Source organism: Peromyscus eremicus, chromosome 9 (genome assembly GCF_949786415.1).
Source record: "Peromyscus eremicus chromosome 9, PerEre_H2_v1, whole genome shotgun sequence".
Classification (NCBI taxonomy): Eukaryota; Metazoa; Chordata; class Mammalia; order Rodentia; family Cricetidae; genus Peromyscus; species Peromyscus eremicus.
The window spans coordinates 67,596,983-67,618,675 of NC_081425.1; the positions used below are offsets into that span (position 1 = coordinate 67,596,983).

General features: G+C 55.2%; 3 protein-coding genes across 8 annotated transcripts in view; 2 read left to right on the plus strand and 1 right to left on the minus strand.

Moving 5' to 3' along the window:
* Nucleotides 1-5,190, plus strand: part of Acin1 (apoptotic chromatin condensation inducer 1) — a 44,566-nt gene extending 39,376 nt beyond the window's left edge. For all 6 annotated transcript variants that reach the window (XM_059273639.1, XM_059273638.1, XM_059273640.1 and 3 more), the window contains 9 exons: nt 919-1,052; nt 1,152-1,304; nt 2,271-2,409; nt 2,722-2,867; nt 3,161-3,268; nt 3,364-3,471; nt 3,625-3,949; nt 4,073-4,173; nt 4,773-5,190. In XM_059273639.1, coding sequence (XP_059129622.1) covers nt 919-1,052; nt 1,152-1,304; nt 2,271-2,409; nt 2,722-2,867; nt 3,161-3,268; nt 3,364-3,471; nt 3,625-3,949; nt 4,073-4,173; nt 4,773-5,093 — 1,535 coding nt within the window. In that variant the 3' untranslated portion in view covers nt 5,094-5,190. The remainder of the gene's footprint in view (nt 1-918; nt 1,053-1,151; nt 1,305-2,270; nt 2,410-2,721; nt 2,868-3,160; nt 3,269-3,363; nt 3,472-3,624; nt 3,950-4,072; nt 4,174-4,772) is intronic.
* A 2,862-nt stretch (nt 5,191-8,052) lies between these two features.
* Nucleotides 8,053-16,608, plus strand: Cdh24 (cadherin 24). The gene is made up of 12 exons (XM_059274433.1): nt 8,053-8,366; nt 8,555-8,849; nt 9,019-9,138; nt 9,212-9,379; nt 9,560-9,747; nt 10,232-10,485; nt 11,318-11,454; nt 13,672-13,793; nt 13,875-13,986; nt 14,618-14,866; nt 15,304-16,320; nt 16,408-16,608. The coding sequence occupies exons 1-11, from the start codon at nt 8,166-8,168 to the stop codon at nt 15,804-15,806; spliced, it is 2,349 nt and encodes a 782-aa protein (XP_059130416.1). The 5' UTR covers nt 8,053-8,165; the 3' UTR covers nt 15,807-16,320; nt 16,408-16,608.
* A 4,143-nt stretch (nt 16,609-20,751) lies between these two features.
* The window catches only part of Psmb11 (proteasome subunit beta 11), a 1,197-nt gene continuing 255 nt past the window's right edge, over nt 20,752-21,693 (minus strand). Inside the window, exon 1 of the mRNA XM_059274434.1 lies at nt 20,752-21,693. This exon is cut by the window's right edge and continues 255 nt beyond it. Within this exon, the coding sequence (XP_059130417.1) occupies nt 20,769-21,671 (903 nt within the window). The 5' untranslated portion in view covers nt 21,672-21,693 and the 3' untranslated portion in view covers nt 20,752-20,768.

A 21,693-nucleotide genomic window follows, 5' to 3' on the forward strand; every position in this document is an offset into this window, starting at 1 on the left:
TCCTTGGCTCTGACCGTGTTTAAGGAAAGTGCTGTGCCTCAGACCAGTTCCAGTCTATCCTCTTCCTTCTACTTAGTTTTTTTTCTTTTTCTTTTTTCTTTTTTTTTTTTTTTTTTCCGGTTTTTCGAGACAGGGTTTCTCTGTGTAGCTTTGTGCCTTTCCTGGAACTCACAGAGATCCACCTGGCTCTGCCTCCGAGTGCTGGGGATTAAAGGCTTGCGCGCCACCACCGCCCGGCTCTACTTAGTTTTGAGACAAGGTCTTTGCTATGTAGACCAGGCCGGCTGCAGACTGAACCGGCCACATCCTCTCAGGGAGCTAGGATTAAAGGCATCTGCTTCTATTCCTGACTCTTAGAGGAATGTTGTTCTTTTGGGTTCTGGTCTTGAATTTATAGTCAGAGAGACCCTCCCGAATAATGCTTACCATTTTATATACTTTATTCTAACACACATCTAAGAAATGATTGTGCTTCTTACAGTAATTTTAACTGTTTCCCACTGAAGAACTCGCGTGGTGGTGGTAGTGGTGTTTTCCGGTCGGCCTGAAATTTGCTGTATAGACTAGGCTAGTCTTGAGATATTCCTCTGTATTTTCAAGTGGTGGGATTAAAGGTGTTTGTCACCATACCCAACCCAGACCCCCCACCCCCCACCCCCCACCCCCCACCCCGTAAGGAACTCTATTGCGAAAGTGTATTAGACGGTCATAGAAGCTCCTGTCTGAGTGTTCATCCAGCTACCCCTTCTCTTTTACAGACAAATCCTTTTCATCTATAAGGAAGATACAACATTTTTGTTTACCCTTAAGCCTTAGTCCCCTAGCCCCCCAAGAAAAATATTTTCTATAAGTGTTATGGTTTGAGCTAGCAGGGAGCCTGAGGCCAACTAACTGTTGGGTCCTATTTCTTGGGGACAGCAGCTACCAAGGGGGTGCAAGCTGGAAACAGTGACACAGAGGGGGGCCAGCCTGGTCGAAAACGACGTTGGGGAGCCAGCACAGCCACCACACAGAAGAAGCCTTCCATCAGTATCACGACCGAGTCACTCAAGGTGAGGTGGGAGGGGCCAGGGAAGGGAGGAGAAGACATGTGGAGATGGGAGTAGACACGGGCCCAGTGTAACGGGGTAGCGGGGATGTCTGTGTCCCAGAGCCTCATCCCCGACATCAAACCCCTGGCGGGGCAGGAGGCTGTTGTGGATCTTCATGCTGACGACTCCCGAATCTCTGAGGATGAGACAGAGCGTAATGGTGATGATGGAACCCACGACAAAGGACTGAAAATATGCCGGACAGTCACTCAGGTAAAAGTACTGCACCCCAGCATCAGGAGTGAGGCAGGAGGTAAGAGCACCGCCGAGGAGCTGAGGGAAAGTCCTAGAAGGAAACTCCTGTGCTGAGGGCTGGGTTAATTGATACACATTCTGGGCTCGGGCTGTGCCAGACATTGCCAGTTGCAAAGAACGTGGGGTTTTTTGTTGTTGTTGTTGTTGTTGTTGTTGTTGTTGTTGTTGTTTTGGGTTTTTTTGTTTGTTTGTTTTTTGGTTTTTCGAGACAGGGTTTCTTTGTGTACCTTTGAGGTCTTTTCTGGAACTCACTTGGTAGCCCAGGCTGGTCTCTTAACTCACAGAGATCCTCCTGCCTCTGCCTCCTGAGTGCTGGGATTAAAGGCGTGCACCACCACCGCCTGGCTCAAAGAACGTTTTATTAGAACACAACCACACCAATTCATTTACTCTTGTTTCAGCAGCTTGTGCCACAGTACCAGAATTAAAAACTAAAGACTAAAATAGTTGAACTTCTTGCCTCATGCAGAAAAAAAAGTCCAGGCCAGCAGGATTATTCAGTGAGTAAAGGGGCCTTAACAGCCCTCTGCAGGACCTATGTGAGAGATCCGGCTCCTAAAATTGTCCTGACTTCCACAGAGGCTGTTGCCTGTGTGTATGTAGGCACACAAATAATTAAATGTTTATTTTTGTTTTCAGTAAAAGTGTTTTAGCCAGGCATAGTGGCACACGGCTTTAATTCCAGGGAGGCAGAGGCAAGCAGCTCTCTGAATTCAAGACCAGTCTAGATCTCTAGGACAGCCAGGACTCCATAGACCCTGTCTCAAAACACACATAAAACAAGAGTTGAGAGTTACCGAGAATAACCTCCCTCAGTGGAAGGAATGTGTGAGGTTGATACTACTACTGTCTTTGGGAGCCAGAGTCTGAAGAGAATATGGCAGCGTGGTGACAGACCACCTCTGCTTCCTGCTGTCTTGACAGGTGGTACCTGCAGAGGGCCAGGAGAATGGGCAGAGGGAAGAGGAAGAAGAGAAGGAGCCTGAAGCAGAACCCCCTGGACCTCCCCAGGTGTCGGTAGAGGTGGCCTTGCCCCCACCTGTGGAGCAGGAAGTAAAGAAAGGTGGGTGAGGTGTAGCTGCTGTCTGAATTCTCTAAGGACCGACCACATGTGGACCATTGGGGCATTTGATGCCTTCTGCCTTACCCGTCGAACGTTCTTCTGTGTCTGGCATCTCCCGGTACTGCTTTGAACTGGGTTTGAGTCTTAGAATGTTCCAATCTCCACGATGAGGAGACTAGTCTGCCCTTGCACCTTGGGAGATGGGAGAGGGGCCGCTGAGTAGAGACGAACAGGAAGGCAGCCGTGAGATAGATCGTGGGCAGTGAGCCAGCAGGGCTGCCTCCTGAAGCTGCTCGTGTTCTCTCTCTCCAGTAACACTAGGAGAGACCTTAACCCGAAGGTCCATTAGCCAGCAGAAGTCTGGAGTTTCCATTACAATTGATGACCCAGTCCGGACTGCACAGGTGCCCTCCCCACCCAGGGGCAAGATCAGTAACATTGTCCATATCTCCAACTTGGTAAGTCATGGTTCCCATAGTGTGGGCTCCGTTTCTTTAGGGTTTACACTTTGGGTGGGAGCTAGAGAGAGATCTCAGCAGTTACGAGTGTAGTGCTCTCAAAGAGGGCTTGAGTTCAGTTCTCAGCGTCCGCATGTGAATGCTGGGACTCAAGCCTGGGCCCTCTGGAAAAGAAGTAGTATTCATGACTACTGAACCATCTCTCCAGCCCCGCTTGGGAAATCTCAATGCTAGATGTCTAGGTGTGCTGACTAACCTTCTTTAAGACCCTGAAAGTTCATTTTCATTGGCAGGTTCGTCCCTTCACATTAGGCCAACTGAAGGAGTTACTGGGGCGGACAGGAACTTTGGTAGAGGAGGCCTTCTGGATTGACAAGATCAAATCTCATTGCTTTGTAACGGTGAGGCAGAGAACTGACTGTTTGTGGCAGATGGGAGAGCATTGTAGGAGTGGGGATGACTAAAGGTACCTGTGCCTCTGCTTCTTCCTCACCAGTACTCAACAGTAGAGGAAGCCGTGGCCACCCGGACAGCTCTCCATGGGGTCAAGTGGCCCCAGTCCAACCCCAAATTCCTCTGTGCTGACTATGCTGAGCAAGACGAGGTGAGAAAGCTAAAGGAAAGGAGGGAATGGGTTCTGAGACGTCCCCCAAACTCAGTCACTAAGATTGTCCTCTCTTTGTACCCCGGTACCTGGGCTGCTTCATTGGGGTTGGGGTCATCCCTGTCGTGACTGTCCTTGTCCCTCTGCCCACAGCTGGACTATCACCGGGGACTCTTGGTTGATCGGCCTTCTGAAACTAAGACAGAGGATCAGGGAGCACCAAGGCCCCTGCACCCCCCGCCCCCGCCCCCAGTGCAGCCCCCACCCCACCCCCGGGCAGAGCAGCGCGAGCAGGAACGCGCCGTCCGGGAGCAGTGGGCAGAGCGGGAGCGAGAAATGGAACGGCGGGAGAGAACGCGGTCTGAGCGGGAGTGGGACCGGGACAAAGTTCGAGAGGGGCCCCGCTCCCGATCACGGTCCCGTGACCGCCGCCGCAAAGAGCGTGCCAAGTCTAAAGAGAAGAAGAGTGAGAAGAAAGGTGCTTAGTTTAGCTGTGAGGAGGGTAGGGAGGGTGTTCATATCTTCCGGTTGGAGGGACAGAGACCCAGATGGTTGGGTCGGAGGGTTTTATGCATCTGATGGTGATTTCCTCCCACCACAGAAAAGGCTCAGGAGGAGCCTCCTGCTAAACTGCTGGATGACCTTTTCCGAAAGACTAAGGCAGCTCCCTGCATCTATTGGCTCCCACTGACTGAGAGCCAGGTGAGTACTGTCCTTTGTGGAGATGAGTAGGCCCAGCACTGGCCAAAGGATGTTCTTGGAACTTGACTACTAGCTAAGAAATGCATGTTTTACAAAGTCTTTATACAAGTCGTCTCTGCTTCTTAGTGTCTAGAATTGCTTTTTTTATGAGAGTGTTAAAGCATTTTCTTAGTGTAGCTGTTGGAAGGGGGGCTGTGCTTGCCATGGTGCTCATGGAGGTCGGGGACAGTTTTGTGGAACTGGTTCTCCTTCCCCCCTTAATGGATTTCAGGGGTGAGAGTTGTGAGGCCTTTGTGACAAGGGCTTTAATACGGTGAGCCATCTTGTTGGCCTCTTAAGTTTTGGGAATTAAAATTTGGGGGAATTTTGGGCTTAAATGCTACTCAGATTTGTTTGCATCTAGAGTGATGGAAGCTAGGAAAATGCCAAAGAGACTGCACATGGATGGTGGCAGCAGCCCCTGTCGAGTATAGAAGGGCACAACTCATCCCCCATGCTGCCCTTTCCTTGTTTAACAGCAGCACTGACGGTGACCCTGAGCTAGGATTCAGGGTGTGGACTGATGTCCTTTCTCTCTCTGCCCTCCTGCCCGACTGCAGATTGTACAGAAGGAGGCGGAGCAGGCTGAACGGGCCAAGGAGCGGGAGAAGAGGAGAAAGGAACGAGAGGAGGAAGAACAGAAGGAGCGGGAGAAGGAAGCTGAGCGGGAACGCAACCGACAGCTAGAACGGGAGAAGCGGAGAGAGCATAGCAGGGAGAGGGAGAGGGACAGGGAGAGGGAGAGGGACAGGGGGGACCGAGATCGCGAGAGGGAAAGAGACCGAGACCGGGCCAGGGAGAGGGACCGCAGAGACACCAAGCGCCACAGCAGAAGCCGGAGTCGAAGCACACCTGTACGGGACCGGGGTGGGCGCCGCTAGCTAAGAAAACACTAGGAGAGCTGCAGGTACCTGCCTCTCTGCCCTGGGAGGTTAAAGGCCACAGAGGGATAGGTACAATCACCACCGCCCTGGAACCATTGCTGAACTGTAACTGCCACCCGTCCCCACATACCAAACGGAGCAGTGGCAATCTCCCTCCCCCAACCCGACTCTTGGAACTTAGCCCTCCTCCTTTCTTCCTACTAAGTCTGAGAGGAAAGAGCTAGGTTATGGAGGGAAGGGTTTGGCCAGAAGGGGGAAGGAATAGCCAAGTGCCCCAGACCTCTCATTTCCCCTCCATCCTGCTTTCCACCTCCCTTGGGTACTCACACACAGCCTTCTGGGAACAGCCGGGGCCAGGACTGGGTCACCTATGAGCTGAATCAGCCTCTCCTCCTGAGTCCCAGGGCCCCTGCAGTTCCCAGCCTCTTCTGTCCTGCGGCCTCTTGCCCTCTGGTTCCACTTTATATCCACCTTTTCCTTTTGTTCAATTTTTATTTTTATTTTTTTTATTATTAAATGATGTGGTCTATGGAAAAAAATAAAAATCTGACTTAGTTTTAACTAGTATTTGAGTGTCTTTCTTTGGGAAGGGTTTTGGGTGAAAGGGGCAAGTTGAATGGCCATGAGCATGGTGGGCCCTGCATTCTTCTGGAGCAGCCGCCTCCCTCAGGGATCCTCATCCCCACTTGGCTCTAATCAACCCAAAGCTAGATGTCTTTCTCACTCTGGGAAATAAATAGTGTGTCCTGTTTTCCTTTGTAGGACCCTAACAGCTGGCAGGGTCGGCTTCCCAGCCCCTTGCACAATTAGGCATTTGGTCACCCTCAAGATTCAGCCCACAACTGCCACCAGGGGGCGCAAGCACCCTAGACTAGATCCTTGCAAAGAGCTTCCCTAAAAGATTCACTCCCCACCGATGTCGTGCCCCTGTCTCTGGCGAGCTCCCTAGACCGCCGCTTCCCCTGCCGTCCTTAAGCTCACCCTAGCCGACTCAACTCGCTGTTGTGGTCAGCACAAGACCCCGAGGCGGCAGCCTCGCAGCCGTACCCCAACCCAAAGCGCGAAGCCGGGTCCCGCAGTGCTCTCTCCCGGGGCCCCACCTCACGGTGTGTCTCCGCAGGTGCCGTGCTGGCCGTTCGCGCCTGGGGCCCCTCGGCGCAGCCCGGCCGTCCTGCCCGTGTGCCCGGCCGCGCTGCGGGCCGGCCCGGGAGGGGCCTCGCATCTGTATGCGCCCCGCAGCCCGGGAGCCGCGGGGGCGGGGACTGGCCGGGGAGGGTCGGAGGCAGGGCTCTCCTCTCCCGCGCGAGCCGCCTCTCCTCCGCAGGCGGAGCCTCCTTCCCCCGCCCCCTCCGTCTCGCTCCCTTGTTCTCGCCGGGGCCGCTCAGACCTGCAGCGGAGCCGCGGCGCCGGCTTGGATCCGCTTGGGGCTGCGCCCCGGGGAGCCGACGACGGAGGCGGGCGGGGCGCTGCTCGCAGTCCCGAGCCCCTTGGCAGTGCCAGGTAAGGGCGCCTGCCCGGGTCGGGAATCCTCGCGGGGGCAGCGGGGGGCCCGCAGCTTGCGGTGCGCTCTGGCTGCCAGCCGTACCGGCTCGCTCGGTTCTCCCGCGCTCTGCTCTCTCCCTTCCTACACACCTCTCCCTTTTGCCTCTCCTGATTTCTCTTGACCCTTCCGCCTCTCTGCCCCTGCTCTGTTCCTCTTGTCCTGTCTCTTCCCATCTCTTCTGCCTTTTTCTTCTTCTACCTTCCTCCCCTTTCCCCTTTCCCGCTCTCCTCCCCTCTCCCACTGCCTTGCTCTCCTCTCCGCTCCTCTCCTCCTCCTGCTATCCTGCTGCCCGCTCCTGTTTCCTTCTCTCCTCTTCGTCCCGCCTGTCTCCCTGGTCCCCTGCTGCCCTCTGGCTTCTTTTCTCTTGGGAGCAAACGGCCTGTCAGGTGTGTGCGTCTGCTCTGGGGGAGGAGGAGGGCGCAGCTACCTGACCATGGGCCCCTTCAGGAGAAGGGAGAGAAATGGGAAGGGTCCTCTCTCTAGCTCCTTTCCCGCAGCCCCTCCCTACCTCTACTGCTCCTGGTAGCTTACTCTACCAGAATGAAGTTCCCGAGGCCTGATCACACACACGCACACACACACGCACACACACACACACACACACACACACACACACACACGCAGCCTGACCGCTCCTCTGCCCCTACCAGTTCCCATGCCTAGTACCTAGGACTCCTTTTCTACCTTCCAGATACCCAGGCTGCCTCCCTGATGTCTTTGCTTCTCTCTTGCCGCCCTTCTCTCTCTGTGATCTGTCTTTCTCCTCTGCTCTCCCTGTCTGCCAGACCATTCCTGGTTCTCGATCCAGAGCCCTCAACCACTGTCTCTGGCCCCTGGATCAGCCTCCACTTCAGCTTCCCTCAGCCTCCTTGCACTGCCTGCAACCCTGCTCCCAATTCTTCCAGCTCACTCTGCTCCGTTAGACCAATTCCCCTTAAAGACTGCAGCTAGTGGGCTGGGGACAATCTGGATAGGTGGGGTTCCTGGGGGGGGGCGGTTCTAAGTCCCAGCCTGACCCTGTGGATAAGGACGGCTACGTGTCAGTGAATCCAACCTCTTGATTTTTAGCCCTTCTCTGTCAGCCCACCTACCTTCCCTAGCACCCTCCTAGTTCTGTGCCCAAGGTAGAAGGACAGAACAGGATTTGAAATTCCAAGTCCCTTCAGCATCTGTCCCCCTTGCTTCTTCCTCCCCAGCTTTCCAGAGTTGACTGCCCTGAGATTTATGGGCTTGGAGGGCTGGAGGTGAATCCAGGCAGAGCTGGGTGGAAGGATCACTGTCTGTCTTGGACTGGGTTCTGGGCAGTGGGTGTCTGCTTTCTTAGAGACCTAGGCTTCAGAATCTAATTTGGGAGGGGAGTAGGATTTAGACTTTCCTTGATCCTGAGCCGCTCACTACCTGTCCTACAGGTGTGGATCCATGGGGTAGCCTCAACGCATCTTCCCCGACCAGCTCATGGGCCACCTGGCCCTGCCCGGCCTCAGCACCTGGGGCCAGTGAACAAGAGCCCTGGCTGGATTACAAGCATGTGGGGCCTTGTGCGGCTCCTGTTGGCCTGGCTGGGTGGCTGGGGCTGCATGGGGCGCCTGGCAGCTCCAGTCCCAGCCTGGGCAGGGTCCCGGGGACACTCAGGTCCTACCCTGCTGCGGACCCGAAGGAGCTGGGTCTGGAACCAGTTCTTTGTCATTGAGGAATATTCTGGTCCAGAGCCCGTCCTTATTGGCAAGGTAAGGATCAGCCCTTCCCATGTCTTCTCCGTCTGGTCTGTCGGGCCCTTGGGCCCTGCCCTGTAACTCCCATCACTCTGCAATGACCTTGGTCCCCTGGCATTCCTAACACTCAGCCCAAACCTAGTCTCTAACCCGTGGCTCTGCGCTCGCTCGAAGCCTCCTGCCATCTCCTCCGACTCTTACAGCTGCACTCAGATGTTGACCGGGGTGAGGGCCGCACCAAGTACCTGCTGACCGGGGAGGGGGCAGGCACTGTGTTTGTGATTGATGAGGCCACGGGCAATATCCACGTGACCAAGAGCCTGGACCGGGAGGAGAAAGCACAGTACGTGCTGCTGGCCCAAGCGGTGGACCGAGCCTCCAACCGGCCCCTGGAGCCCCCCTCAGAGTTCATCATCAAAGTGCAAGACATCAATGACAATCCGCCTGTGTTTCCCCTCGGGCCCTACCATGCCACCGTGCCCGAGATGTCCAACGTGGGTGAGCACCCCAGCTCTGGATGCCCTAGCTCTTTCCCCCTTCCTGCCCCTTTTGTTGTCTACCCTAGAACTACCCCTTTAACTCAGCCTTCTTCACATCTGGGGTCCCTCAATCTACTCTTCTCTCCTGGCCTTGCCGCCGCTGAACGGGATACGGGAATCTCCCGCAGGGACGTCTGTAATCCAAGTGACTGCTCATGACGCCGATGACCCCAGCTATGGGAACAGCGCCAAACTGGTATACACTGTGCTGGATGGGCTGCCTTTCTTCTCTGTGGACCCCCAGACGGGTGAGGATGGACCCAGGAACCTCGTGGGGCCGCCGTGGGGACAAACACCCCTGACCCAGTGTCTCTCCCTTAGGAGTGGTTCGTACTGCCATCCCCAACATGGACCGGGAGACCCAAGAGGAGTTCTTGGTGGTGATCCAAGCCAAGGATATGGGTGGCCACATGGGGGGGCTGTCAGGCAGTACTACAGTCACCGTCACCCTCAGTGATGTCAACGACAACCCCCCCAAGTTCCCTCAGAGTAAGAGGGCGGTCCGAGCCCATACAATCCTTTGATTGCCCTACCCCACAGCTTCTAGAGAAGCCGTCCCTCCTCAGTCCCACCCCAGCCAGACCCTGGAAAAAGGAAGTGCTGGTGGGGGGAGGGCAGGAGGGCTGGAGACACCTCTAAGAACACATCTCCCCTGCTTGTTCCCCTAAGGTCTGTACCAGTTCTCTGTGGTGGAGACAGCTGGACCGGGAACCCTGGTGGGCCGGCTCAAGGCCCAGGACCCCGACCTAGGGGACAATGCCCTAATGGCATACAGCATCCTGGATGGGGAAGGATCAGAGGCCTTCAGCATCAGCACCGACTCCCAGGGTCAGGACGGGCTCCTTACTGTCCGGAAGGTTAGCCTTCCGTCCGTCCGTTAACACCCGCAGACTCAGCTGGGGGCGGAAAGCTCAGTGGTAGGAGCTTGGCCTAACATGCCCAAAGGCTGAGATTTCATCCCTAGCACCGAGAAAAAAAGGACAGCAATAGAGCTCCTGCACCAGAGGCTCCCTTATACCTCACCCCTACCCCACTCCCTGGCCATACTTTCAACTAGTTTCCTAGAACCGTACTTAGGACCCCTGTGTTAGAACTTGGAGGTCATAGTGATCCTCGAACCTTTTAGGTGAGGTTCGGAAAGCTAGAAGGGGGAGTGAGCGTCTCAAGGTTACTTAAGTCTCCAGGGGAGCTCTGCAGGGTCCACCCACCATGACCACTGAGGCCACACCTCTCCAGTGTCCCCCCTCCTCGGCACTAGGTGCACATGGTGAAGAGACTTTGCACCTGTGAGCTGGGCCCACCCATTTCCAATCCATCGCTCTCCGTCTCCCCTCATCATAGCCCCTGGACTTCGAGACCCGCCGCTCTTACACCTTCCGGGTAGAAGCCACCAACACACTCATCGACCCCGCCTACCTGCGGCGAGGTCCCTTCAAGGACGTGGCCTCCGTGCGAGTGGCGGTGCAGGATGCCCCAGAGCCACCTGCCTTCACCCAGGCCACCTACCACCTGACAGTACCTGAAAACAAGGCTCCCGGGACCCTGGTGGGCCAGATCTCAGCCAGTGACCTGGACTCCCCGGCCAGCCCGATCAGGTCAGCGGGACTGTGAGCTGGGGAGGGACAAGGCTTTCTTAAAGGATCGCAGAGGCTGGCTATGCACAGGATGTGCCATCTTTGGGGCAAGTCATATCCCGTGGCCAAGGTCTCACTTCCCATGCTAGAGGAACCCTGGAGGGCCTGACTAACCACAGCCCAACCCTCCTCCACCTACTTCCCTGGGTGGACCAGAGTGGCACCCCCTAGTGGCCGTACAAGCAAACGGACTCTCGTTTGATAAATGGTTGGTTCTCTGTTGATCGTACCCTAAGCGCTTCCCGTTTTACCCACTCCATAACATTTAATTCTCACCATGTCCCTATGAAGTAGGGCCCATCACCGCCAGTTGTTTTAGAGGCCAACCGTGAGTGGCTAGGTGGCGTGCCCACGGGGAGTGACAGAGCCGGTTTCCAGCTTTGGCGTGGTCTGCCTTGCAAACCACGGCTCTTCCGCCTTCCAGACCAGCGTCCCCGACACAGCTCCGTGAGGGAGGTGCTGGTGTCATTCCCATTTTGCAGTTGATTAAACAAGGTCAAATGATTTCCCCCAAGGTCACACAGTTGGTCTGAGGCAGAGCAGGGGTGAAACACAGGTCCCTAGGCTCCCAGAACAGAGCCTCCAAGTCTGAAACACAGGTAGTGTTTGTCTCTCCTCCTCAACCACTCCTACCACATCCCGTCCCCCTAACTCTTAGGGCCTCCCAGGGAACTCCAGCCTGACCGGTGGCTCTGAGTGGCTGCTAAGGCTCTGCTCAAGATGAGCCCTGAGGTGGGGGAGGAAAGGGGAGCCGGAGAGGTGGCAGCTCCCAGATCCGTCCCGTTTTCTCTAGATATTCCATCCTCCCCTACTCGGATCCAGAGCGTTGCTTCTCCATCGAGCCCGAAGATGGCACTATCCGAACAGCAGTGCTCCTGGACCGCGAGGCTCGGGTCTGGCACAACCTCACCGTGCTAGCCACAGAGCTGGGTGAGGAGTCCCGTTCTGGCAGAGAGCCGTCCCTGGATGTGGGTGGGGAGGGGAGGTGACAGCCGTGGCCTGTTCTGTCTGTTCGGTTCCTGGCCTGCAGCCTGGAGCCTCACCATGAAACAGGCAGGGAGGGCCTGCCTAAGCAGTCTCCCTACCTCACACTCATGCCTCGCCTGATTTGCTCAGCCTGAGACTATACCTCCCGACCTGTGTGTTAACAAACTGCTCAGGGCCAGGAAAGGACTATGTAGGAGTGTGTTAGCAGCCCCCAGAAGGGAACCCTTCTAGGACATTTGCAGGGACTTGCCCCCACACACTGAAGTAGGGGACGTGTGCCAGCTCCATGTATGGAGCCTCTCTGGTGCCCTCCACCAACACCAGCGCCTGGTTCAGTTCTCTGCCCTGGAGAGACAGGAAAACTCCCTTCTGTAAGTAGGCACCTTATGTCCCCTACTCACGTTCCTGCTGTTTTTAAATTGTACACCAGCGTTAGGGCTCTATGTATCGATGTCAGTACATGTCAACAAAGAGCTGTATGTGTATGGACATATGGACATGTACTCGGGAATGGATATAATTCATATGTGTGAGGTACACAGCTGTGTGGCACACTCCTGTAATCTCAGCACTAGGGAGGCAGGAGAATCAGTTCCAGGACAGCCTGAGGGACATGAGACCCTATCTTAAATATAAATGCATATACATGCACATGTGACATACATCTGTAATGAAATATGTGTTCACACTTGAGTGTTTGCATAGAATTATGTTTGTGGTATTTGTGCGTGTGATTGAATGTGTATAGTGGTGTACACAGGTAGCTATAGGTAATACTTTGTGTGTGTGAGTATTTGTGGACGGATGAGTTACTACTTATTATATATTAGGTACTATTTTAAGGACCAGAAATGGATTGACTCATTTAATTATTACACCTTGATGAGGAAGATATGATGATCCCCCTGCTTCCAAGTGAGGGAACTCATATAAAGGGAAGTTAAGTGACTTCCCAAAGCCACACAGAAAATGAATGACAGAGGCATCTGACCCAGTCGGTTTGCAGTGTGATCTCTTATCTCCTCCGCCTTCCTGCTTATCACGTGTGTTAAATATGTTTGTGTTTGCTTCTGTCTGTACGGCTGTGTTCTTGCTGGCAGTTGTGGGTATCTGTAGCTGCAGGTGTATCTGTAGAAATGATTTTATGTGTATGAGTGTGTATTACATTATTTACTGCATTGTGTCTGGTTGCTTGTTTATCTGTAGCTGTGTGTGTGTGTGTGTGTGTGTGTGTGTGTGTGTGTGTGTGTGTCCCACTGTGTTCTCTAATTCTTGCCAAATCCTGTTCTTACCCCCCACCCTGATATTGGCTAGTGGCTCACGGCCCCTACTGCAGTGAAAGACTCATTCATTCTGTCTCGATATTTCCGACCTTAGGGCCAGGCAGCCCGTACAGCCTGCCCTGCCCTAAGCAGTGAACAACTCAGCCCCTTTCACTAGGGCCAGCCAGCTCTCCCTCATCCTAGAGAAAAGACTCAAGGAATCGGGACGCTCAGTACACTTAGCATTCTCTCTCGAATGCCACTGAGAATGAGAAACAAAGTAAGAAAGTGCTAGAGAGCCACATAGGGTGGGGCCTAAGCTCTGCACCCTGTGAGGGGTTCTTCCCTGTACAGGGTCAGCTCTCAGTGATACAGATTACTACTGTATTACAGCTTCCCAGACCTTTGATGGTGTGTGTGTGTCCATTCTACGTGTGCATGAAAGCTCATTCTCTGGGCCAGGGAAGGATGGGGGTTAATGCCTCACTCACCGTTTGTTTCTGCTTTGTGTGTGTGTGATTTGTTTTCAACACTCACATATGATGTGTACAGTATGACTTCATTTATTTCTTGGTTTATATCCACACACCTTGTGTGTGCCTTCTACTTACCTTTCATTTAAGCATACGCCGTGTTTATCTTGCATGAGTTTGCTGTGTGTGTACATCATCAGTTCAGTATATTTGTTGCATGTGTATTATATGATATATATCTTAAGTAGCGCGTGAACACACATGCACTTGGTATAGTTCCACCCACTTTAAAACATGGTGTGCTGCTTGTGTATTACAGGCTACCTCATGTTGCTCTGTGTGCATGCTGTGTGACATCTATGCCTGTGGACCATGTATGTTGTATGTGCGTGTATGGTGTACATATGTCGGTATTCTGGCTTCAGATAGCTCTGCACAATCCTCCCGTGTGCAAGTGGCCATCCAGACCCTGGATGAAAACGACAATGCCCCCCAGCTGGCTGAGCCCTATGACATTTTCGTGTGTGATTCTGCAGCCCCCGGCCAGGTAAGCAGCTGAGGTAGATGGGTTGCACTCTCAGGCCTCCGGCGGCCATCCCACTGAGAGGCCTTTAATCATCTACCCCAGTTGATTCAGGTCATCCGGGCTCTAGACAGAGATGAAGTTGGCAACAGTAGCCAAGTCTCCCTTCAAGGCCCTGTGGGCCCTGATGCCAACTTTACAGTCCGGGACAACCGAGGTGGGTGGCCTTCTGCAACCACACCATGCCTGACTCCCTCCTCTCCCTCCCACACCCCTGGCCCTGCCTGACTGCCCCTGCCTTCCCTGTGGAACCATCTGCCAACAGAAGGTAGGGGATCGTTGACACTTACCTGTTTGTTCTTTACGTAAACCTTGCCTGGGAAAGCTGGCTCTGTGGGCTGGACCAACCCTACAGGAAGGTACCCTGGGGTGATATATTGTGTACCCTAGTAAACTTGCCTGAGGATCGGAGGACAGACCCAGCCACTAGTTCTTACCTCTATGAAATCCTCGGCCTAAAGAGAGTGAGTTCCTGTTTCCTCAAGCCCTATATACCTTTCTCTGCCCTGCCATATTACGTCCTGGGATTAAAGGCGTGTGTGCTTCCCAGTACTGGGATTAAAGATGTGTGCCCCCATTGCCTGGCTCTGTTTCCAGCGTGGCCTTGAACTCACAGAGATCCAGACAGATCTCTGCCTCCTGAGTGATAGGATTAAGGGTGTGTGCCACCATAGCCTGACCTCTGTGTCTAATCTAGTGGCTGGCTCTGCCCTCTGGTCCTCAGGCAAGTTTATTAGGGTCCACACTGTATCACCACCGGGCCCCAACCAACCTCCCTTTCTCCACAGATGGCTCTGCCAGCCTGCTGCTACCCTCCCGCCCTGCTCCGCCACGCCAGGCCCCCTACTTGGTTCCTATAGAACTCTGGGACTGGGGACAGCCAGCTCTGAGCAGTACTGCCACGGTGACTGTCAGTGTGTGCCGCTGCCGGCCCGATGGCTCCATGGCATCCTGCTGGCCCGAGGCTCAGCTCTCACCCACCGGTCTCAGCACTGGGGCCCTGCTTGCTGTTGTCACCTGCATGGGCACCCTGCTCGGTGAGTCAGGCCACAGTGGGGCAAGATGTGGGGAGGGAGAGAGCAGGTCTAGACACAGGGCATGAATGACCCCCTTCGGCCTGGGTTTTCCACTACCTGATGGGTCCAAGAGAAAGCGTTTGGTCTCATAGAGAGGACCTGCAAATCCGTGATAGTCACCAGCCTTATATAAAAGGTAAAGAGCTCTTATTCCATGTCAAGTGTGATGATGCTGGGCACATCACGAATGTTTCATTTTAACCTTTCAAACACCTAAGGAGATAAAACTTTTTTCCACATAAATGCACACAAAGCAGAGGGCCAAGGCAGAAATCAAAGCAAGGTCTGCCCAGTGTCAGATCTAGGGCTTGCAGCCTCTGGCCACACTGCCTCGGCTGGCTTTCCTCTGGCCCCTCATGGGAACCAGCTGGCTCGGTGGCCTGTGTGCTCTCCTGCAGCCCTGGTGGTGCTCTTCGTGGCCCTGAGGCGGCAGAAGCAGGAAGCACTGATGGTCCTGGAGGAGGAGGACGTCCGCGAGAACATCATCACCTACGATGACGAGGGCGGTGGAGAGGAGGACACCGAGGCCTTTGACATCGCCGCCTTGCAGAACCCGGATGGAGCCGCTCCTGCAGCGGCGGGCCCGCCGGTGCGCCGCGACGTGCTGCCGCGGACCCGAGCGCCCCGCCAGCCCAGGCCGCCGCCGGGCCCCGCCGATGTGGCGCAGTTGCTGGCGCTGCGGCTGCGCGAGGCGGACGAGGACCCCAGTGTGCCCCCGTACGACTCGGTGCAGGTCTACGGCTATGAGGGCCGGGGCTCCTCCTGCGGCTCGCTCAGCTCGCTGGGCTCGGGCAGCGAGGCTGGCGGTGTCCCCGGCCCCACCGAGCCACTGGACGACTGGGGTCCACTCTTCCGCACTCTGGCTGAGCTGTATGGGGCCAAGGAGCCCCCGGCCCCCTGAGGCCGGCCCTGGCCCTGCCGCTGTGCTGCGCTGCGGTGGGTGGGGCATGGGGCAGCGTGCACAGGCCCTCTGAGTGAGCCCCACGGGGTCCAGGCAGGCGGGGGGCAGCCCAGGGGCCCGATGTGTCTGTCCCTCCTCCCCCCCCCCCACTCCTACCCTCCTTTTACCTCCCGCTCCTCAGTCGGTCTGTGTGTTTCTCCAGAGATCCCTGTCTGTGATTCTCCACTGTCGGGGGTTGGGTTTATAACTGACCCAACCTCTGTTCTCACTGTGACTTTGTGGCTGTTTTCGTCTAGTAAATTCTAATCGCTCAGACTCTGTCTCCCTTGCCCACACACATGCTCTCTGTCTGTCTCCTGCCCACATGTTCCTCCCTTCTCTTTGAGTCCCTGGCTTTTTGGTTTGTTGTTTGTTTGTTTGTTTGTTTGTTTGTTTCCCTGTTATCCATCCCAAAAGCAAGAGAATCTTCCAGCCACTGCTGCCCCACCCTACTGCAGGAGATGCTCTGTACCAGGTCAGTGTCCGTGGACTACACGGGAGAGGGTGGACCAAAGGGGGAGGACCCAATCCTCCTCCTAAACCAACTCTCCATTCCTCCCAGACCTGCCCGCATGGTTCCATCCATCACTCATGGCCTCATCCTGGCTCCACTGGCTTCTAGCAGAAGGAAGAAGGAAGCCAGCTCACCTCCCAGGGCAAGAGCTTCAGCCCCCACGTGGCCACCTCCCTGGAGCTCTGCCCAGCCGTCAGCCTGCCCTGGGCATCCCAGCTCTGAGCATTGTCTTGTGTGCTTCTCAGGCCCCAGAAGGGAAGGGAGGGGGGAGAGAAAGGGGAGGCAGCTGGGGAAGGGAAAAAGGGAGGAAGGGGAGGGGCCTCCATCTCTAATTTCATAATAAACACTTTATTTTGTAAAGTAGGAGCCTGCTTCTGTTTCATACTCAGCTTTCTGGACAGAGCTTCCTCTGTGCTGAGGGTGGAAGCGGTCTAAACTCTCCATTCCCAGCTCATTCCTTCTTGGAGGTACCGGCTTTACCCTCTCAGAGGAGTGTTTGGACCGGTCCGTTTGAGGAGCAGAAGGATAGTGACTGTCTCCGTGTCCACCACCAACTCTTCAGGTCCACTCCATTTGTCTCATACTGTCTCCAGAAATGAACCTCTGCGATTGGCAAGAGGAGATTGAACAAGGGGGATACAGAGTGAGCGGAGACAAGAGACCAAGCAGAGGGCAAGAGGAAGTTTCGCCATACTAGTAACAACGAGAATGTGGGTGGGCAGCCGGCCAGCCGCAAGCCAGCCCTGGGCCTAGAGTACTGCTAAAGAACGGGCCATGGTGGGCAGCCACACTGATTGAGGCCTCCCACTTCCACTTCTACACACATCTCCTCAGCCCACAGAAGGGCTTAGTCTCCATGGAGCACAGAAGAAGAGTCTGAGAAGCAGGGTGTGAGTGGCTAAGCAGTAAAGGACATCAGGTGGGGTGGCAGCTAGTTGGGACTGCCAACATCCTCCATGCTTACCTCCGGAGGCAGAGGAGGCATCTGCTCGGGGAACAGCACAAGTCTCAGGCCTTTTCTCCTGAAAAGGCTACCCAGGCTACCCAGGAAGGAAGTGGGTCCCCGCAGGTCTTTGTGACCCTCCCTACTAAATGTGTAATGCTGGCAATTGGAGAAAGCTGTTTTCACGAGAGAGGGGGGAGTGGCTGGGTCTCGCCATGTAGCTCAGGCTGATCTGGACCTTACTGTGTAGCCCTGGCTAGCCTTAAACTCACAACAAGCCTCCATCTCTGAGGGCTGAGATTCAGGCCACACCGCTGGGGGCAAACCTTCTCGTGCCTTCCATAATTGCTGACTTAGAATGACCAGGCGGTGGGAAGCTAAGAGCCCTCTCTCGGTGGCTGGTTATTCCCTCTGCTGAAGCTGCATTAAAAGGCCTGCAAACGAGCAGGTGTCCATCCCTCCAGGGCCTCAACTGAAGCTGCAGCAGCCACAGCAGGGCGTCAGAGAGGACAGGGCCCTGCGGTCCAGGCAGGCTCTCAGGCCCTTTGGTCTCACCTCGATAGCTGCTTCAACCTTTAAAAGTTACTGGAACAGTGAACAAAATGATCCTGGACCCGTCTCAGGTCGAGAAGGGTACATTCAAAAGGGACATTAACTTTGCCTGCCTGGTCCGACCGACCCCACTGAGGCACTCCAACAATGCATTAGAAAAGTAAAGGAATGGGGGGGGCGGGGGGGGGGACCCCGCTGGGGGGACGACGACTGGGGGGGGGGTAGCCCAGGTGTGAAGAGCATTGGCTGCTCTTCCAGAAGACTCGGGTTCAATACTCAACGTCCACATGGTGGCTCACAAGCATCCCTGTGTCCAGGGGATTTGATCTGACATCCTTTTTCTGACCTGCAGGCACCAGGCCAGTGTGTGGTACAGAACATACATGGAGACAAAACACTCCTGTACATGAATCTAAAAAAATTAAAAATGAACAAAAAAGGCACATGCCTTTAATCCCAGCACTCAGGAGGCAGGTGGGTGAGTCTCTGTAAGTTCGAGGCCAGCCTGATCTGCAGAGCTAATTCCAGGACAGCCAGAGCTATTACACAGAGAACCCTGACTCGGGGGGGGGGGGGGGGGGGGGGGGGAGAAAAGGAGATAGAAGAAGTAGATGCAAGCTTTGTTCTTTCAGGGTTCTAGCCTCCTTGTCTAGTCTGGGAAGAGAGGTACAGAACATCTCAGGGAATTGGGCTGGGTACACACACACACACACACACACACACACACAAACCCCTTCATAGAAGCCTTTTCTGTGCTCACATGCCCACCCAGACCACTCCTCTGCCCCTAAGCTCCAGAACAGACCAGGAGGGTAAGGAGTAGTTATGGGCTGGTGCACAGCCCGGCCCCAAGCCCTCTTTTCTGTGGCTCTCCACTGTGCAAGGTGTACAAAGGGGGAGGAGGGCAGAGGCTGGCACTGCCACACAGACTGCAGTGGCTGCTCTTATTCAAGCTCCTTTCTCTTCCAGAGTCACCACACATGCCTCTCCTGCCACACTCACGTGCAGACACCTACCCTGAATCACCTATAGTTGGATGTAAGATCTACTCACATCAGTGGCCATGACTCTGAACCCACTCATGCCTGTGCCAAAGCTGCCCCTCCTCATGTGCTCCTCCAGGACTAGGAGGTCCCAAGTGTCCGTGACCTTCAGTTATCACCCCCAGAGACCCACATCTCCTCCCTAAGGCTGGGCAGTTTGCAGGGGTGAAGGCTGCTGTGAGGGCCAATAGCCAGACTCCACCCTGGCTTGCAAACTAGTTCCCATGTACTGAGGACTTTCTGTAGTCCCCTGTTCTTTCTGAGGGTCCCCGACTTTCCTTCCAACTCTCCAGAGTTTGGAGAATCCCGTTCAGAGTCTGTAAGTCCAATGTCAATGAGTTCTTAAATCTTAATCCGAAGTGTAGACGGTCAAGGAAGAGGGAGAAGCAGCTGTCAGTCTTAGGACTGGGGGTAAGAGAAAAGTTTCAATGGTCTTCCTTCAGACCCCACCTCCTGACCAGCCTGGGGAGAGGGCAGTGGTTCTCCAGAAGCTGAAAGCCTGGATCTCCAAGTCCGGGCCCCCTGGGAAGCCCAAAGCAGGCCAGGAAGACCAGAAGATGTGCTAGCTGGCACCACCAGTGTAGTCCTCTGGAGAGAGCAACCGGAGAGGAGTGAAGAACAGGGAGAAGTCTGGTGAGTAGAGAACAGGGCTAGGCTACAGGGCAGGGCTCAGGCCCTGGCCAGCATAGCCAGATAAGCCTGGGAATGGGCAGTTTTTCTGAGCTCACCCCTCCAAGCCCATGGGTTCCTTGGAGTTCATTCATCTCTAGCAAATAGGCAGGGGCTTGGCCTCTTCCCCAGAAGCTTGCAAAGAAGGCAGAAAAGGCAGGACAGTTGGCTCACATCTTTAATCTCAGCACCCAGGAAGCAAGGGGCAGGCAGATCTCTGTGAGTTCAAGGCCAGCATGGTCTACAGAGTGAGTTCCAAGAAAGCCAAGACTACACAGAGAAACCCTGTCTCAAAGGGGGGAAGCAGGGCAGCCAGGCCATGGTGGCCCATGCCTTTAATCTCAGCACTCAGGAGGCAGAGCCAGGAGGATCTCTGTGAGTTCAAGGCCAGCCTGGTCTACAGAGCAAGATCCAGGACAGGCACCAAGAGAAACCCTGTCTCGAAAAACCAAAAGGGGAGGGGGGGGACAGGGCAGTGGGGGCTGGGAGAGAAATATGCACAGAGAGCCCAGGAAGGGTTGAGTGTGTCTAAGCCTACAATGTTGTCGCCTACCGTAACCTGGTAAGTCCCATAACTCTCTAAACCTGATCCCGCTTCAATAAGGATCATGCTTCCAAAAGCTGTCCTGAGAACAGCACTCAGTACAGGAGGGAGGAATTAGTACAGTCATGATGGTCACGGCAGGGGGGCAGCAGAGACGAGCCCATCACCACTATAACTGAACTAGGCCCTGCAGCCTCCAGGGCTTCTAAGTCTTTCTGAGAAAGGCTGCTCTCTCCTCGCTGCTGGCCTGCCTGACCAAGGTGAGAAGTGACCAGGAGAGAGAGACAAAGACTCTGACAGATAAGGACCAAAATGAGAACAGAGACTGGGATGGGACGACCAAAAAGAGTCTGGCACACACCAGGGCAGTTGGCACGCAGCAGGCATGCAACAAGTGTTTGGTATGTCCGTTTAGAGGCAGGAGAGGCTATAACCATCCATCGGGCATCATCACGACATGTTGGGCAGGGACGTCGATAGCTCTGGGAGGCAGAAAGGATAGGGACTTAAACAAATAAAGCAGGCAACCCAGAAGGGCCAGAGCCAGATGCCATGAAGCTGTTTCCAGAACTAGGCTGCTTCCAGAACTGGCCCTGCTAAGGCAGCCTCATTCCCCAACCCACCCGCCCTGTCTGGGTCTCCCAAGTTCTGTCCTTTCTCACATCGTTTCAGTCTTTGCTATTATCCTGTCGTCTTCTGGGGTCACCTCCTCTGGCTCCACCAAGAGTTCTCCACCTTCTTCAGCGTCTTGTGGAGAGGCAGGCTCAGGGTGCACTGGACTGGCTTCCGCCTCCTGCTCCAAGCCGGGGGCTTTCCGCAGCTCCCTATACAGCACACAGGCATCACTGCGGGATACATACTCCCACCCAGTCTCTCGAACATGGAAAAGGTCCACTGAGCCCCCTGAATAAGCGTCACGGTGGGTGGCATGGGCCACAGCGCAGCGGGCCAGGGCGTAGGCTTCCTGAATGGTCATGTCATAGCGGTAGCCACGGTCAAGCACGCCATAGGCATACGGAGATCCAGAGCCCACAGAGAAGACGTCCCCCTGCAGACAAGTGCCATCACTGTAGACATAGAAAAGGGCGGGGCCCGAGTGGTCCCAGCCGCACAGGGCAGTGGCCACACACAGATCCAGACCCCGGTAGCAGGACAGCATAGCTGACAGGAGCTTGGCTGTGCCTGCCACACTGGGCAGCTGACCTTCCCTCAGTTCCCGGAGCCGCAGCTCCCGCTGTAGCACCCGATACCACGTGACACAGTCCGCAGAGGTTCCAGAGGTGGTACCCAGGAGGTGCTGGTGCACAGGGATGACCTTTCGTGAGGCTGGACATGCCACATAGCTGCCGCAGGAGGAACGAGTGTCAGCGGCGGCAATGACACCGTGACGGAAGCGAAAAGCCAGGGTGGTGGTGCCATGAGCCAGCCTGGGGCCATAGGTCTGCAGGAAGGTTTGAGGGTCGCAGCCCCGGGGCACAGCCCAGCCACCGGCCGCAGGCAAGTGAGGGGATGGCCCCTGGGTGTCGGGGGACTGCCACTTGCACACATCCTGAAGAGCCATCGCTGAGGCTGAGTGGAGTTGG

What these genes read in the sequence shown, in the direction of transcription:
- Cdh24 (XM_059274433.1), top strand. Translation starts at nt 8,166, where the DNA reads ATGTGGGGCCTTGTGCGGCTCCTGTTGGCCTGGCTGGGTGGCTGGGGC. An exon ending in CTCTGTGGACCCCCAGACGG is followed by an intron (nt 9,139 to 9,211) that starts GTGAGGATGGAC and finishes TCTCTCCCTTAG; the next exon opens with GAGTGGTTCGTACTGCCATC. An exon ending in TACAGTCCGGGACAACCGAG is followed by an intron (nt 13,987 to 14,617) that starts GTGGGTGGCCTT and finishes CTTTCTCCACAG; the next exon opens with ATGGCTCTGCCAGCCTGCTG.